We start from the raw sequence: 19,204 nt of genomic DNA on the forward strand, positions 1-19,204 counted from the left end.
TGGAATTCAAATCTTGTTTAGATTCTTGCAATTTTGTTGACCTTGGTTTTGCCGGCCCAAAATATACTTGGACTAATAAAAGGCAACTTTCAGATTTGATTTTGGAACGTTTAGACAGGTGTTTTGCTAATCCTAGGTGGAGAATTTTGTACCCGGAAGCAGTAGTTACCCATCTCCCTAGGACATTTTCTGATCATCATCCTGTTTTGATTGAATTATGGAAACCCAATGTGAATAGACTAGTGAGGCCTTTTCGTTTCCAAATGATGTGGCTTCTTCATCCGGATTTTTACAGAATTGTTAAGGAAGCTTGGCCCAATGAAGCTCAGTTACAAATGGCTATTCCAGAGTTTACTAGGAAGGCTAGGAAGTGGAATTTTGAGGTGTTTGGGAACCTTTTTGGAAAGAAAAAGAGAGTTTTAGCCAGATTACAGGGGACTCAGAAAGCATTGGCTGATAACCCGAATGAGTCTCTTATGAGACTTGAAAACCAACTCATTGAGGAGTATTCTTCTATTTTGCTCCAGGAAGAGGAGTTTTGGGCCCTTAAGTCGAGGATCAATGTGGCTGCCTTTGGGGATAGAAACACTTCTTTCTTTCATTTAAATACTGTTGTTCGAAGGCAAAGGAATAAGATAAGGTGTTTGAAGGATAACATGGGGGAATGGATTGTAGAGGAAGAAGCGGTGCAGGAGCATATTTTGAATGGGTTTAAGAAACTCTACTCCACGGATTTTGAGATGTCTTATAAGATCTCTCAGGTGGCTGATTTCTCAAGTAGCTTTCTCACAGAAGTTGATAGAAATTGGATGGGGAGGGAAGTTACTGATGAAGATGTGAGGAATGGGTTGTGGGCTTTGAAACCGTTTAAAGCCCCAGGGCCGGATGGTCTCCATGTTGGGTTTTTTCAGCATTTTTGGCATGAAGTGAGGAATCCAATCTGTAAGGAGGTGAAGAATATTTTCAGGGATGGTGTAGTCCCAGACTATCTCAATGATACTCTTGTGACTCTCATTCCAAAGTGTAAAAGCCCTGAATCCCTAAACAATTATAGGCCGATTAGTCTGTGTAATTCGGTTTATAAAATTGTTTCAAAGATTTTAGTGGAAAGGATTAGACCTCACCTAAACAAGCTTGTGTCTCCTGTCCAATCTGCCTTTGTGCCCAGAAGGAAGGGATTAGATAATATCTTAATTGCTCAAGAGCTCTTCTATGCTTTGGATGGGAAGAAAGGCAAAGAAGGTTATATGGCTATTAAGATAGATTTGGAGAAGGCATATGATAGGTTGGAATGGTGCTTTATTCACAAGGTTCTTCTGGCCTATCATTGTCCCCAAAATATTGTTAAGGTGATAATGAGTTGTGTCTCTTCTACTAAGATATCAATTTTGTTTAATGGAGGGGCCTTGGAGTCGTTTAATCCTTCAAGAGGGATTCGGCAAAGTGATCCTTTATCACCGTACCTTTTTATTCTATGCATGGAATATTTAGGGCATTTAATAGAAAAGAAATGTATGGAAGGAGCTTGGAAACCTTTAAAAGCCTCTTATAGGAATCTCCCATCTATTTTTTGCGGACGACTTAATCCTCTTTGCCAAAGTAGATGATGATGCATGTGAAGCCATCTTGGAAGTATTAGATGAGTTTTGTGAAGAGTCGGGTCAAAAAGTAAGTGTAGAGAAGTCAAGAATTTATTTTTCCCCCAATATGCAAGCTGAAACAAAAAGAGAAGTCTGCTCAAAACTGGGAATACAAGCTACGACCAATATTGGGAATTACCTGGGGTTTCCGATAAAGCATAAAGGGGTCCTAAGGAATAGGCTAAACTTTATAATTGAGAGGGTAATGAATAAGCTGGCTGGTTGGAAGGCAAGGTTCTTATCCTTTGCAGGAAGGTCTATTTTGGTGAAGTCGGTCATGTCATCCATCCCTAACTATGTAATGCAGGCTGCCACCCTCCCTTCTCATCTTTGTGAAAAATTAGACAAAATTAATCGAGATTTTTTATGGGGTTCAACCAGTGAAAAGCGAAGGCTACATTTGGTGGGTTGGAGCAAGATTATTAGGCCAAAGAAGGAGGGAGGTCTTGGGATTCAATCTTCTAGAGCTAAGAATTTGGCTTTATTAGCTATGCTAAACTGGAGAATGTATCAGGAAAAAGAAAGCTTATGGGCTAAAGTGATCTTAAGGAAGTATTGTTCGATTGAGAGAGGAGAGCTAGAGACCCGGATAAGCTGCCAACTTCTCCAAATTGGAGAGCTATTAAGGCTGGTTTTCAAACATTTAATGATGGAATTTGTTGGGGGATTGGAAATGGTGAAAGAATAAAAATCTGGACTGATAGTTGGATAAGGGGGTGTTCTTTGAGAGAGTTGATTGAAGGCCCTTTAACTCAGAGGGAATTTGATATGAAGTTGTCTGAATTACTCCTTGATCATATGCAGGAGTGGAAGTGGGAAGTTTTGTCTTTTGAAATACCTCCTTGTATCAAGGATAGGATTAAGGCTATCCCAAGGCGGCTGGTTGACAGTGGGGAAGATGTCATTATGTGGAAGTTTTCTAAGGATGGAGAGTTCACCACTAAGTCTACCTATGCTTTGCTAAATGGTGCTCAACAAAATGCCGTGCCTTTCCAAGGTCAATGGGTTTGGAAAATAGACACTTTGCCAAGAATTGTCAGCTTTCTTTGGCTGTGTATGCATAACAGCTTACCTGTGAAGACTGAATTAACTATGAGAGGTATAATTACTAACAGTTGCTGCCCTTTGTGCAATAATTTTCCTGAAACCATAAGCCATCTGTTGAGAGATTGTGTGGTGGCAAAAAATTTCTGGTTTAATCTTAAGATTCCCCCCGTTATGGTTAGCTCCTTTTTTGATTTAGAATTGAATTGTTGGCTGGAAACTAATTGTCAAAGTAAGGTGCCTCATTCCTCTTTGGTGCCGTGGAGCTATATTTTTACCTTTGCCATTTGGAATTTATGGAAACAAAGGAATGGAATGGTTTTCAATAATACTACCTTCAATGCTAACTTACACAGATCTAGTAAAAACCAAGCTTTGGAGTTTTACTACTGTGTGGGGAAGCTCAATTGTCACAGGAACAAGGTGGTGTGTACTGTTAGCTGGAAAAAACCTCCTTTAGATTGATGTAAATTAAATACTGATGGGGCCTCTCTTGGTAATCTGGGCAGGGCAGGAGGAGGAGGAATTATTAGAGATAGTGAGGGGAGATGGGTGAAAGGGTTTGCTAGAGCTATTGGGTTCACCACTAGCATTATTGCTGAGTTTTAGGCTCTAAGAGATGGGTTGTTGCTGGCGGATCAGATTGGAGTGCAGAACCTGGTGATTGAACTAGATGCTAAGGTTGTGGTGGAGTTAGTCCAATCCAAAACCACCTCTAATGCTTTCTACTCCTCTCTGCTGGCTGATTGCAGGTCTCTGTTGGGCAAGTTTCAACATTTCAAGGTGCAGCACGTGTTTCGTGAAGTTAATAGAGTTGCAGACGCACTGGCTAATTTAGGATGTAGTATGCAGGAAAATTTTGTTGTTATGGATAGCTCCCCATCTGATGTTGTTGCTAATTTTGTGTATTCAGATGCCATGGGGGAAAACCTTTGTAGGCTTACTGCCAACAATTTAGCCATTTTGGCTTAGTTGAATGCTATTTTCCTTTTAACCAAAAAAAAAAATTATAGCTTGTTAGTTAACTGTTGTAGTCAGAATGAGTACATTAATAACCTTTGAAAAGTTTAAGAACAAAATCAGACTAACAAAAACATTAAAATATATATATATATATATATACACACATGTAGGAAAGGACCCCACATTTCTTCTGAAATGATATGATTCATTAATGACTTTGGAAAGTTTAAGAACAAAATAAGACTAACAAAAACATTAAAAAAAAAAAAAAAAAAATTACATGTAGGAAGGATTAACTAAGACCTTGACATTTTGTCATTTAAAAAAAAAAAAAAAGACCTTGACATTGCGTGTTAACATGTAGGAAGGATTCTTGTTTTCGTAATTTTGCTTTCTAATACTTTATAGATAGAAGTACATGCTATCAGAACAAGATCTTGACATTTGACATTGCAGCTCCATTAGGAGCAGCCCAACATAATTTGGGGTATAAGGTGAAAAATTCATATAGCTTTTTACATGTAAATATTAATTAAATAAAATTATTTAATACTAATCAAATCAAGGTTAATTTGATACATCAAATACATAAATTGATGAATAACACCAACTAAACTAATTTTAATTTCATATAGAGAATTGAATATTATAGTTGGACTGTAAATTTTAATAAAAGGATATAAAAATATATTGTGATTAAAAAAGATATTTTATTTTGGAAATATGACAATACATAATTAAGTAAAGTTGTAATCTAATTTTTAATTTTATTACTTGTTTTTAAGAGAGAGAGACTGAGAGAGAGAGATTATTTGGTGTGTGGCTTTTTAAGATATCGGTTTACAAAAAGTAAAGTTTCAAACTATTAGGAGAGATTAATCTATAATTGGTGATTTAACACATTCGCAACATTTTTTGAAACATTTTGTGGTTTCAATCGGGTTAGGTTGCTATTGCGTATTGGTCATATGTTTTGGAAGTGTTAATAGAAGTGAAAAGGGAAAATGCACTAAAAGTAATACAAAATGTTCACAATATGATATGACAATGACTATGATTGATAAACTTCAACAACCTAATTATAAATGTTTAAATTTCTTTTTTGTGATCAATGACATGTCAATTTGTAATCCTATAATAAACTTTGTGTTATCCTTAGCATCACTAATAAGAAAGAAAGTGTGTGTGTGTGCACACACACACATATAATTTTATAAAATTTTGGGTTTTTTACAATCTAGGATGAAGGGATGGGGCCTTTTTTTCTTTTTTTTTTCTTTGGGGTAAATTAATTAATTATTATTATTATTATTTGTGGTGGGGGCCTTAGGCCGGCCTGAGCTCCATGTGTGAAGTCAAGAAATATAAGGGTTAAAAGAAGGATGAAAGCTTTTAGTTAACAGGTGTATTTACCTATCTCTTTAGGATGAATATAATGGGTTCCACTATATTAGGAGAGCAATAAAAGCAAATAAACAAATTCTTTAACAAATTGTGTTGTGCAATTCTCCCAAAGAAGTTCTTGATTGATTACAATAAAAAATTCAACCTTATTTAATGCCTTCTCAAAAAAAAAAAAAAAAAAAAAAAAAAAAAAAAAACCCTTAAACAATGCCTCGAGGCACTTGGTAACCTGACTAAAAATAAATCCATATGTTTGCTTCTTTTGGGGGAAAGAAAAGAAAGATAAAGTAAGTATATTTTACAATTTGTTAACTAAAATAATGACCTTGGGATGTATGGTAGTGTAAAAAATTAAAAAGACCCGTCTTCCTAACTTCCCAACAAAATAATATTGAACAATATATAAAAGGGTAAAGTCCAGTAACCTCCTGAAGTTTGGGGAAATGCCAAACACACCCAAAAGTTTTTAAAAATGACCAATTTGCTACTTAAACACAAACAATGTGTACTGCCATTTGTTCACTCTCTCCAAACAATTTTTATCCATGTTCTCTATTTTATCACTTTCTTCTTTGCACCATAACATAAATGCTTCTCTTTGAAGCTCAAACTAGTCCAAAAAGAAAAGATATACACAAACCATGTATTTTGATAAAGATTACCCAAAAAAAAAAAAAAATCACTAAACCAGTATCCATTTTTCAAATCAAAATCATACATTCTCATTTGGAAAAATAAAAATTTACATTACATTCCAAAAACAAAAATCCTTACTACATCAAACCAAAATCAACCCAATTAGATCCAGTATTACACAAAGCAATCAAACATAGATCAACTCAACCAATCAACCATCCAACATCTCACCTCAAAAAGATTCGTTTACATCACACCTCAAATTGATCCAAAAAAAAAATTCAAAACAAAACCCAGACCTATCGATGAGCATCGTGTGACCCAACAACCGCCGTCCACCACCCATCACTACCCACCCTTGTTTTCAAACCCAAACTATCCCACCATCAAACAACACATGATTCACACCTCAAACCCAAACAAAACCCAAATTTATAAATAAAATAAAAAATAAAAATAAAAAATGTAAACCCATTGTCGAGCATCATGTGACCCAGCAACCACTGTCCACCATGGCACCAACCATCACTACCCACCCATCTTCCTTAAACCCAAATTGTTCCAACCATCAAACATCACATAATTCACACCTCAAACCCAAACAAAACCAAAAAATTTAAAATTTAAAATAAATTAAAATTTAAAAAAAAAAAATACTCATACCCACTCCACCAGACTGACCTTGCAACCACAATCCCCACTCATCATGACCCAACAATTGCCATCTACAACTCATCATGATTTGCGACCCAACCACAAAGCTTTTAACAACAATGCTTAGTGTGAGATTTTTGAGTAAATTGGCTCTGAAACCATTCCGGTAGAGGAGTTGTTAGTCCTAAGTCTAAAATTTGAGCTTTAACCTTGAGAGAGAGAGAGAGAGAGAGAGAGAGAGAGAGAGATTTTTAGGAGTGATTCATGAAGAAAAGAGAGAAGAAAATTTGTTTTGATAGGTATTGCTCAAATGGCGTTACATGCGGTCTGTTTTTAAGGAGGAAATTAGTCATTTTTAACAATTTTTGGATGTGTTTAGTATTTCCCAAACCTCTAGAGAGGTTAATGTAATTTCGCCTATACAAAAATATAAAATTTCCAATTTCAATTGGTTAGATGTTGACTTTTGTCTTGTACCATTGGATTATTAAGTCGATTCCCGTCTAGATTCTCAAAAAAAAAAAAAAAAAAAAAAAAAAAAAAAGGGTATTGAGAATGTGAGACATAGCGGTGATTACATGTCATGTCAAAATACAAACATATTACCCCAAACAATTTATTATTTCAGACATTAGTCTTTCCCTAATTCTACCATTAACATTGAGAATCCAAACAAGTAGCAACTCTAATCACTAGAAAACTAAACTTAATACAAAAGACATCAAAACAAACTATTGCTTTTGCAATAACAATGTCATGCCCTGCTTGACTGAATTTGTCCTGAAGCACCAATGGTATCACCCATCTTGGATCTACGCACACGCCATGCTCGTTGTATAATAGAAGCTGCCTCGAATTGTAATGGCTCTAAGTCTCGCGATAACTTGTAAGACCATATCTTCGACAAGTCGTCTGCCATTAGAGCAAAGGCTTCCACTTTTGTGTGGGTTTTCAGCGTTTTTGATGAAATGGGGAGTTTGGATAGGTTATTCCTGGAGGTGGAGGTAGATTTCCGAAGCCATTCTAGAAGTTCTCCTCCAAAGAACTGACCTTCTACAAGACGCTCAGCATGTGTGGGCAAAACTCCTCTACCATTATTACCGGTTGTATAGGTCCATGCAATGCCGTTTGTAATGAAGAATATTGTATCAATTGGGTCTCCCTCCCGAATAACATAGCTGTGCTCCTGGTAGAAGACTGGTGTGAGAGTGTGGCACATCTTAAGCAACATTTGTTCATCCGTACCCCGAAGCACTTCTACCTAATTTAAGTAGATCTTAAACAATCAAGATGAATGTATACTACATATTTTCATTAAAAAAAAAAAACTAGAGGGATTGACTATATAAAGTGTAAGTTGCAATGGCAGTCATGGGTTTAGAATAAGATTTAGTCCCATTTCTAGTGTCACTTCATACTTCACGATTAGAAATATAAAGAAAGTTTACCTACCAAACGTGTTGAGAAAAACCAAATCATTAAGTGGGTAATTATACAATACTCCAATAACATAACAAATGTGTACTCATTCTTCTTGCATAATAATAAGTCTCACTAATTTAATTTATGTTAGTAACCTATAAGAGGAGGGAGTACATATTTAAGACTGAATATTCTATAATTTTCCATTTGTAAAGAAAATGAATAAACCCAATCAACAAAGGCATATCTGTGTAATCAACAAAATCAAATGAAAAAGGAAAAAGAAAAAAAGTGATGTCTATAAGCCTATAACCATATTTAGTCAATAATTGTAGGGAATCTATTTGGCAAAGCCGTGTGTATAAACAAATTAAGTGTTTATTTGGGAATAATTTATCTAATTTTTTGTTGGAAATATTTTACTGAAAGTATGCTACAGTGGATTTGTGCCATGGTCGCGGCATTAAGTGCAAAGAACAAACTGGGGTTTGTTAATGGCAATGTTCCCAAACATACAACTTCTTCCCCAGCTAGCCGAATTGGCATCAGCTGCAATGACATATGTGCAGTTTGGATCCGTGTTTACTACTGCGTTTGTTTTTTTTTTTTTTTTTTTTTTTTTTTGCTTCAGCAGCACCTTTTGACTAAGTCAGCAGTGAATAGTGCATATGTACACTGTTCACGGATCTCACAAATTACACTTTTCAGCTATTTTTTCATTAAAAATGGGTTCCACAATACTATTCACATATTTAAAAATTATTTTGTTATAGTGTTTTTAGTTTCAACAAAATAAGTTCTATCCAAACAGACCCATAGTCAAATCATGGTTGCTCGATTCTCTCTCTCCTAAGATATCATCTAGCGTTGTTTATTGTGATCTAGCCTATGAGATCTGAACGGAACTCCATGAAGTTTCTTTTTTTTGGGCATACGTTACTATTTGTAATCTTGTTCAAACTACGTATGTTACTACAATATGTTACCAAGCTAATAGAACTATGGGACGAGCTCTCTGCTTTACACACAATCCTGGACCGTTTATGCGGAGCATTTAAAGGATCTCAAATTTTCAATCAATATCAACACTACCAGCACATCATGAAGTTTCTCATGGTGCTCAACGACTCCTACGGCTTAATAAGAGGTTAAATTTTACTCATCCGACAAGAAAAATGTCAGCAAAACATCTCACATGTCGTTCCACTTTCTAAATCAGTAGCTTTGGCCTCTATAAGACACCCTTCCCAACAGAATAAAAATCCTCCACTCGCAAGAAAGAAAGACCCAAATGCAATCCTTGTGGATGTGAAGGACGCACCTTGGAACAGTGCTACAAACTTCATGGTTACCCTTCTTACTCTCAGAATGCTAAGACCAAATCTAGATCAAATTTACAATACAGGAGCTGGAAATTTTTTTGAACTATCGTACATAATAAAGGCTCTCAGAATGCTAAGACCAAATCTAGATCAAATTTACAATACAGGAGCTGGAAACTTTTTTGAACTATCGTACATAATAAAGGCACGGGAGATGCTTGTGTGATCATCATAAAAACATTAATAAATAAATTCTATTCTCCCCCTTTTTTCTTTTTTAATTTTGAAAAAAAAAAAAAATTTGTATTACCGTTTCTCATGTGTGGGGAAAACAGTTCTAAAGCAAATGTATATAGGTAAAGAAACTCACATTTTCTAGTAGCTTTAAGCAGATATGCTGTTTTACATTATTTTGAAGTTCCCCAGGAAGATTAGGAAGAAGGTTCTCCAAGTAAACATCTTCGTCTTCTTTGAATTTCTGAATCATGTTGTCCATAATCAGGCCTCTCAAATCACTAGGAAGATCGTGTTTGGAACTCCACAATTCTATTTTTTCTTTCTGTTTTTTTCGTTTTTCTGATTTCATCTTCCTGCGTAACTCTTCTGATCTTGTAATTACCAACTGAAGAAAAATAGATATAGATGCAGTCAAGAGGAATAATATGCAAATGAAGATGAAAGTGATAGAGAGGAAGAAAATTGATAAATATAATCAGTATTTCTTATTCACAAGCTCGGTACAAAGATTGATACATATACATGTATCTGTTGCTAATCAGCCTTAATTACTTTACATTCTGTTGCAACTGTACATAACAGAAATATAGAAAATTAACCAACTGACAATTTTAGTGCCATCCAATGCTGTTGATTAGTTTTCTACGGCAAAACTTGACTGGTAAGTGGTAAAATATAAGTGAGACACTTCCACCCTGTGTAACCCAATGATTATTTAAGTTTCATCTTGAAAGTTCAAAAACGTGTACAAAAACACTTTTGAACGTTTAGACCCCCAAAAACCAACTTAACCAACCCAAGCAATATGTCAAACAACTAGTGTGCGGAAACTTAACATATGCTATAATATGGAATTGATTAAACAACTATCTAAGCCACAACAAAATAAACCACAGCAGATAATGTAAAGGCAGAGATAGAGAAGAAGGAAGATGCAAACACAGAGATAACACCAGATATGTTATCGAAGAGGAAACCGAAGACCTCGGCGAAAAACCTCTCCGCCGCCCTCCAAGCGGTAATTAATCCACTAAAAAATACAGTTGGGATACAAGGACAGCAATAGACCCTCCAAGCCTAATCTACCCAATGCACCTAAGCCCTCCAAGCTTGTTGCTCCAACGAGGTTGCGCCGAACCTTTTTCTTTTCTAGCTTTCCGGATTCCGCTACTACACCGTAGCATCAACCAATGAAGATTGGCTCCTTCCTAACTGCTTCCCAGAACTCCAAACGTCTGTCTCACAGAGATGATAATGGTGAGAACCAGGTTTGGTATAATGCCTCTCAAGGATTTGACAATGGAGAGGAAGAGAGTGAGGGAATTTGATGAGACTCTAAGGTAGAGATTGTGGGTGAAACAATCTGGTTTTTCTTTAGGGTTTCTCTCTCAAAATTCTCTATGGAAGCTCTCTTTCAATCGTGGGTTAAAAGGGTATTTATACTGGAGTGAAGAGGAATGCGAAACGTCAGGTTTTTCCAAAACAGGGGTGGCTCGCGGCTTGACCTCGCGGCTTGACCAAGTCGCGAGATCCAGTCGCGAGTTAACCGTATGGCCAGTTGTCCTGTTTTGTCCTGTAGTGCTCCAGCTAGCATGACTGTTCATCTTCCAGCATGCTTGGCACGTGTGCATCTTCTGGCGGGTTGAAGCCGCGAGTCCACCCGCGAGTCCCAACCGCGACATTCTGTTTTCTTGCACACTCTTGAGCAAACTTCACTCTATCTCACTCACTACCCTTACAACAATCCCACCTAAATACAGGGTTACTAAATGCTGAATTACAAGCAAATTTGGCACGGAATAAAGCCAATTAGATGGTTGAATAAATTCAACCTTACAATCTCCCCCTTTGGCTATTCCGTGACAAAACCCTAAAACAGACTCTAGACTTAACATGTGAGTTGGGAACAGTTGAACAAAACTCACTCACACCTAACTCTAGAAGCTGTGAAGCACTTGAATCATATGAACATAAACTCCTGAAACACAACAATACACCATGATCATTGTAAGCAGAAAATTATAAATGCATATGAAACAGGCAATATGAGATCAAGCAAAAAATGGAGTTAATAAACAAACCATGGCTTGATCAACCAAGTGAACACCACAAGGTAGTGATCACAGTGCTCATTCACACTTGAAATGAACACAAGGACATACAAGTTAACAAGCACAAGGCAAGACACTTGTATGTTCAACACTCAACCAATGCATAGCTCACATGGCATATGCATCTAGGAACAATCCTACAAGGGCACAAGAGTGACAGTACAACAACCACAATGCAGAACATTTAGATTAAAGTACTAATTTCAACATAGCATAAAGGCTGCACTTAAGCATGGTACATACCATAAAGCCTACAAACTATGCATAAAACAAAAACCCTAAAAGCTTACAAAAGCATATGGGTACAAAACAACAAATACCTGAATAACATCATCAAACATATATTAAAGTTTAAACCAAGAGTATATGAAAAGAGTTAGAAACAGTTATACACCAAAACACAGTGTATCAAAACCATAAAAACACTAAAATACCCAAATCATAAACACATTACTCCCCCTCAACTAATTACTCCCCCTTAAGAGCTGCTTTTCTGCTTCTCAATCATCAATGAACTTTCTCCCCCTTTTTGACATGGAATGGCCAAAGGGTCACTTGTCATGCTGAGTTGTGAAGCTGTCAAGTGTAGCAGCCAAGACATCAATCTGGTCTTGCATGGCTCTCATCCTGTCAGAGTGCTCAGTTTGGACTGCCCTGATCCCATCAAGCCTTTCCAGAATGATCTGGAAAGCATCTGGAGGTGTGTCTGCAGAAGTTGAAGCTCTGTGTCTTTTGCCACTTCTCCTAGGTGTTGAAGTTGATGCAAGCCCTGCTGCCTCTGCTTCAGTCTCCATTGGAGCCGCCTCTCCTTCATCACCTTCATCTTCTTCTCCTGGAAGCCTAACACTTATCCTTTTGCAGGTGAGCTTGTTGATTGCAGAGGGTGTAGACATGGGACTGATGTCTTGAGGGATTGGAACACCCTTATTCCTAAAAATCCTCATAAGCAAACTTGGAAAGATCAATTTAGGCCTAGAGGTTGTTCTAGTCTCATCCACAATGGTGTCATAAATGTGGGAACTTATGTCTATAAAGTTCTTTTCCTTGAGATCCATCAGAAAGACTGCTCTAGCACAGTTGATTGTGGTCAATTTCCTAATGGGATAGAGGTTAAACATCATAATTATTGTAAGGCACCTCATGTCCACTGGAAAGGCAGTGGTATTCAAACATTTCCCTTCTCTCTGCCCACCTATCCTTTGTTGAATTGTTTCAATAGACACACTCCTATCCTTATAATTGACAAATTCTTCATCATCTAATCCTTCAAGCCCTAATGCATCATCTATGACATGAGCATCTAAGACAAACTCTTTACCCCTCACCCAGCAACTCAATTCATTATCCTTTATCACAGCATTTGAGTAGAATTCCCTAATTAAGGGTTCACACACAACAGGGAAACCACTCAGAAGCTTTTCCCATCCTCTTCCTTCAAAACAACTGGGAATAAAAGTTTGCCTTAAGTCCTCCAAATCCACAAATCTCTCTTGAATGATTCCTGCATTCAAGAAGTTATCCTTGTATCTCTCAAAGTGGTGAACTGACCTAAACAATCTAGAATCCATCTTAAGTCTTTTGTCAGCCTTCTTCGCAGTAGATTTCTTCTTCTGAGGTGAAGGAGCCATCTGTGAACAATCAGAAAAGGCCACAACAACATATAGCAATATATGTGCAGAACCAGTCAGAACCATATAGTAAACAGAGAGAGATATCAACCAAACAAATGAACTTCAAACACTTAAACAGCAAGCTATTTAGTTCAAACATATGGATAAACCAAGCCTAGGATAGGAAACACATGAACAACATGGTGAAACTATCCTGAAGGCAGATAAATGACATTGAGGCAGATAATGGAAAAATGATATGACACTCAAACAATATATTGATCCAAACAGAAGCTACCCACAGATAGACACACTAGAACATGCAAATCTAGCACAGTAAAACTCACAACCTCAGAACGAACCAATAGAAATCACTCAACAGCTCAAAGATCAGATTGAAATAAGAGAAACACTTAGCTAAGCACAAGATGAAGAGCAATAAGCATATGACAATCATTTAACACACACTATAGCAACAGCATCCACAAGCTAAGCAAGAACAAGGAGCAGAGACCGAAACACAAACCCATTTCAGAAACTCAATCATATGCGAAAAATCAAGGGTAAAAGCACAGAATCAAGTAGAAAAGAGTGAAAATCAGAAAACCCATACCTGTAACTTGACGATTTTGAGCTGCAAGAGTGCAACACAAGAGATTGGAAAAGGGAGCACGGAGTGTTTGGGAGGGAGAGTGTTTAGAGAGAAGATGAACAGTCACAAAAATTCGAGGGAAAAACTGAAAAAGTTTAAAAACTGCTCCTGTTTCTACAAAACACGCGATTTTCGCGACTGGATTAAGTCGCCACATAGTCGCCAGCTCAAGTCGCCAAAGCACTCAAGAACAAAATTTTGAAAAATTTTTCTAAGTGTTTTTCGCGACTGGAAGTTCTACCCGCGAGTGAGTCGCGAGCTGAGCCGCGAAAATCTCTGAGTGAACCTCGCGACTGGACCTTCCACTCGCGAACAAGTCGCCAAACATGACCAGCGAAGATGCGACTGAGGCTCGCGACTTGACATACCCGCGACTGAGCCGCCAAAACAGGGCAAAACTGTATTTTTGAAATTTTCAGATTTTTCCAACAAAAACACTTTCCAAAAACACCTAAAACACTCAAAAATCTTTTTGTGCTTGAATTAACAAAGATTGAGCATGTGAAAACACATTTTATCAAGTACAATCACACAAATGAATATGGCATTTATCGAACAAAAACTTGTGTGTTGTGTGTGGATATCAACAATGAGATAGTCCTTTGTCTAATGTGAAGCTTCAATGATCAATTCAACCAAGGCATACACAATTAGCACTAGATCATGTGACCAATCTCAATTATAGAAATATGAATATATGACTTCCCACACAACTTGATAACATAACTTGGAGCTTTTCATTTGACTCCACTTTCAGCCATAACATTTGATCTTTTGAGGCAATCATCTCTCATTGTGAGAGGGATAGACAACATTTTTCTTTGAAGAACAGGCCTTTGGCCTTTTTGAAAGAAATTTCACTTTTAATATAAGGTCGCTTACCCTTTTTCCTAGTCAAATACTAGAATGTGCGACAGGCTTTTGCAGCTCAATATCTCTTTTCATTTGGAGATTTACATTTGGTGAGCTCTTTTTAGCAAAAAAATAAAAAGTGGGAAGAGATATAGACACAAGTCTATGCATGTTTCAAGATCAACATAACCATTCACTAATCATTCATGACAAGTTTGAAGATCTATTTACAACAATCACATAGATTTCAAGATTTTTCCCATAGTGATATGAGTGCATGAAAACAAGCAATGCTCGAAAATGCACAAAGCCATTAGCACAAAGGTACAAGGCAAAACGAGTTTTAAGACAAAAACTCAACAAAGTCAATCAAGCTTTTTGATTTTCAAATTTTTATGTAATTTTTGGATTTTTGACTCAAGAAACAAAAAGACTGATAAAACACAATTAAGAAATATTCACAAGAAGATAAGCAAACAACCAAAAACAAAAACAACAAGCATACCACACAAACATAGTCACAAAGCATAGGAAGTATTAGTGCATGGACATGTTGTAATGCTTATGCATGAGTACCCCTTTTCACCCACACGTCACTTGCGTTTGGGGTGATTTCTTTAAAGGATTGGGTACGGGAGTTAGGGTTTTCAAACCTTCGTGAGAAGCTTTCCAAGCAGTTGGTGAATGCACCAATCATCTTCATCACGTTCATCATTCCGGGATCTCCATTTTGCTCTCTAGGTTGATCCCCTGCCCAAGTTCTCCTATCAATTCTTGGTCCTCTTGACCTTTGAGGAGTAGCACTGTTCTTTGCTCTCAGCTTTTGGCAATTTGGTCGAGTGTGCCCTTGAAGTCCGCAATAATGGCACACATACATTCCTCTAGGACCTCTTTGTGGTCGTGGACGTGACTTGGCACGAGACTCAGACCTGCCCACATACTGATTACGATGATTCAGCATCCGTTGGTCCACCACATTCTTCTTCTCCTCCACCTCGAGCTTCACACCAGTAGGGTCAGCTACAACTGGATCTTTGGCTTTGACAAACTTCACTTCTTTGGTGACATTTCCAGTTGAACTACTTCCTCCGGTATATCCCAGTCCGGATTTGTCTGAGAAGCTCTTTTGAGAAGATATAACATCGTCTAGCTTCTTGGTGGTGACCCTCTCTATTTTAGCATTTGCTTGCATCACCTCGTTCTCAAGAAATCTCACTTTAGTGTAAGCTTCGGACAGCTCACCATTCAGAGTTTCAATCTCGCATTTGGCCTCCCTATACCGGATTAGGAGACTTTTGTAGTCCTCCTCAGCCTTCTTCATCTTTCTCACAGCAGCCTTGGCTACCCTTGTGTATTCACCCGACTTCTCCAAGAGTGAGTTGTAATTTTCTTGAAGAGTTGCTGTGCTTTCTTCTTCTTCAGCTTCCGATTCTTCAACAATTCCTAGTGAGTCATCCTCACTATGTTCTCCAAGGTCTTGAACAAGCAAACTCAACTCATCCGAAGACTCAACATAAGCAATAGTCATGAAAGCTGAATAGTTCCCTTCTCCATCACAGCTCTCTTCAGATTCTGAGTCGGACGAGTCTGAATCACTCAAGGTCGTGGCATACACCTTGCCTTTCGATTTCAAATAATTAGGACATTCCTTCTTGAAGTGTCCATGCCCGTTGCATTCAAAACAAGTGACACCTTGTGTGGAATGGGATTCTTTTCCATCTTTCCTTTGGAAATCCCTCTTCTCCCTTCCAGAATTTTGGAATTTTCTCTTATCATCAAATTTTCCATTGTTTTTGAATTTCAAAAACTTTCTGAAATTTTTAACAAGATAGGCTACATCTTTGTCCACCATATCTTCTCCCGATGAGCCTTGATCTTCCACCTTCTCATTAGTGGTCTTTAGAGCAAGGGATTTACCCTTCCGTTGATTTGGCAGCGACATCTCATAGGTCTGTAGAGAACCAACCAGCTCCTGTACCTTGATGTCGTCAAGATCCTTGCTCTCTTCAATGGCTGTCACTTTAGCACGGAAGCTTTCCGGCAATGATCGAAGGATCTTTCTTACAATCTTTGAGTCCTCCATCTTCTCCCCCAAGTTAAACTTACTGACAACCACTTCATTTAACTTCCCATAGAAAGAGTCGAAAGACTCATCCTCACTCATCTTGAGCTCCTCAAACCGAGTGGTCAGCATTTGTAACTTGGTATCTTTTACTTTCTTCGTGCCTTCATAAGTTGTTTCCAGAATCTCCCATGCATCTTTGGCAATGGTAATGTGAGAAATCCTGTGAAATTCATCTGGAGACACCACAGAAAATAGCATTTAGTGCTTTACTGTTAGCATTAGATGCAGCAAGTGCTGCCTTATCCCATGTGGATTTGGCTGCCTCAGGTTTGGCCCAACCAATCTCAACAGCATCCCACACGGATTCATCAATAGAGCATAAAAAAGCTCTCATACGAACCTTCCAAAATGCATAATTACTTCCATCAAAATATGGAGGTGCATTAAGGGATTGAGACCTATCCATCTCAAAAAGAAAGGGAGTCAAGGATCACACAATGGTAATGAAACCAAACAGCTGTGTACCCGCTCTGATAGCAATTGAAAGTTCAAAAACGTGTACAAAAACACTTTTGAACGTTTAGACCCCCAAAAACCAACTTAACCAACCCAAGCAATATGTCAAACAACTAGTGTGCGGAAACTTAACATATGCTATAATATGGAATTGATTAAACAACTATCTAAGCCACAACAAAATAAACCACAGCAGATAATGTAAAGGCAGAGATAGAGAGGAAGGAAGATGCAAACACAGAGATAACACCAGATATGTTATCGAAGAGGAAACCGAAGACCTCGGCGAAAAACCTCTCCGCCGCCCTCCAAGCGGTAATCAATCCACTAGAAAATACAGTTGGGATACAAGGACAGCAATAGACCCTCCAAGCCTAATCTACCCAATGCACCTAAGCCCTCCAAGCTTGTTGCTCCAAGGAGGTTGCGCCGAACCTTTTTCTTTTCTAGCTTTCCGGATTCCGCTACTACACCGTAGCATCAACCAATGAAGATTGGCTCCTTCCTAACTGCTTCCCAGAACTCCAAACGTCTGTCTCACAGAGATGATAATGGTGAGAACCAGGTTTGGTATAATGCTTCTCAAGGATTTGACAATGGAGAGGAAGAGAGTGAGGGAATTTGATGAGACTCTAAGGTAGAGATTGTGGGTGAAACAATCTGGTTTTTCTTTAGGGTTTCTCTCTCAAAATTCTCTCTGGAAGCTCTCTTTCAATCGTGGGTTAAAAGGGTATTTATACTGGAGTGAAGAGGAATGCGAAACGTCAGGTTTTTCCAAAACAGGGGTGGCTCGCGGCTTGAACAAGTCGCGAGATCCAGTCGCGAGATCCAGTCGCGAGTTAACCGTATGGCCAGTTGTCCTGTTTTGTCCTGTAGTGCTCCAGCTAGCATGACTGTTCATCTTCCAGCATGCTTGGCACGTGTGCATCTTCTGGCGGGTTGAAGCCGCGAGTCCACCCGCGAGTCCCAGCCGCGACACTCTGTTTTCTTGCACACTCTTGAGCAAACTTCACTCCATCTCACTCACTACCCTTACAACAATCCCACCTAAATACAGGGTTACTAAATGCTGAATTACAAGCAAATTTGGCACGGAATAAAGCCAATTAGATGGTTGAATAAATTCAACCTTACACATCTTATGGCTCACTGTTTTGAAACTATTGACCTACCATGTCCACAGCTAGGTCTAGCGCGACCTGTTGTTTAGTACTTTGCTTAATATCCCCCTCAAATGAATGGTAACAAAGTCTACAACTGCAAGCTGTTGTGCCCTGCAGCATTCAGTTAATAGTAGATACAATCCATTTGCTTGGCTCATTTGTAACAGCTTCATAGTAGTGTGTTTGTATTATAATGCAGTTAGTGATAAGAAATGATAGAGATTAGGATGGTTAGTGAAAAGGGCAGTAGCATATCAGTTAGGTAGAGATAGTTTGTTATGGATTAACCAATCAAATAACAGCTATTTGTATCTAACCAGCCAGCCAATGACAATTAGCCTTTACCAACTATAAATAAGCAGATTTTAACTTATAGAAATAGATACTTGTCCGAGAGTTATTTGGCAAGAGTGTGTCTCTTGAAGAGCCTGTTTTCCCAGCCAACTCTAAGCAACTTAGCATTGTCCATACACTTCCAGTTTTCAACCAATCCTCCATCCTTTGGGTATCAGAGCTATATGTTATTCTCCAATTTCGAGTCCATAAAACCACTTCAAGAATCAATCTTGATTTTGTTCCCCAGCCTTGGACAATATTGCAGCCCATAACCAAGCCTCAAATCTGAGAGTCCCTAGGAGTATATTTTCTGAGTGGTTACTGCAACATGGCACCAGCAGACAGATCCGGGAAGTTCAAGAAAGGTTTTGTACCAATAGAATGAGAAGTAGAAGTACTAGCCTAGCTACAGCAGCCACAAGTTCATGTGGTTGAGTTGAGCCTCAGATTATAGTGATAGAGATTTGAGGATTTGTTAAGGCAACAACTGATCAAGGAAGTAAGGAGAAGCCAACTAGCCAATCAAAAGAGTGATGGAGATCAATCAAAGGATGCTGATGCAGATATCAACAGACAC

The 19,204-nt window shown here is 38.1% G+C and overlaps 2 protein-coding genes across 4 annotated transcripts in view; one reads left to right on the top strand and one right to left on the bottom strand.

Moving 5' to 3' along the window:
• Window positions 1-266: 266 nt before the first annotated feature.
• On the top strand, window positions 267-3,656 carry LOC126704666 (uncharacterized). The gene is made up of 3 exons (XM_050403696.1): window positions 267-1,310; window positions 2,445-2,645; window positions 3,294-3,656. The coding sequence occupies exons 1-3, from the start codon at window positions 267-269 to the stop codon at window positions 3,654-3,656; spliced, it is 1,608 nt and encodes a 535-aa protein (XP_050259653.1).
• A 3,215-nt stretch (window positions 3,657-6,871) lies between these two features.
• The window catches only part of LOC126705503 (cyclic nucleotide-gated ion channel 1-like), a 57,141-nt gene continuing 44,808 nt past the window's right edge, over window positions 6,872-19,204 (bottom strand). For 2 of the 3 annotated variants that reach the window (XM_050404559.1, XM_050404557.1), the window contains exons 5-6: window positions 9,456-9,707; window positions 6,872-7,602 (exon numbers count right to left, since the gene is read on the bottom strand). In XM_050404559.1, the coding sequence (XP_050260516.1) occupies window positions 7,096-7,602; window positions 9,456-9,707 (759 nt within the window). In that variant the 3' untranslated portion in view covers window positions 6,872-7,095. The remainder of the gene's footprint in view (window positions 7,603-9,455; window positions 9,708-19,204) is intronic. The other variant, XM_050404558.1, reaches the window with a different exon arrangement.

This window comes from Quercus robur, chromosome 11 (genome assembly GCF_932294415.1).
Source record: "Quercus robur chromosome 11, dhQueRobu3.1, whole genome shotgun sequence".
Taxonomy (NCBI): domain Eukaryota; kingdom Viridiplantae; phylum Streptophyta; class Magnoliopsida; order Fagales; family Fagaceae; genus Quercus; species Quercus robur.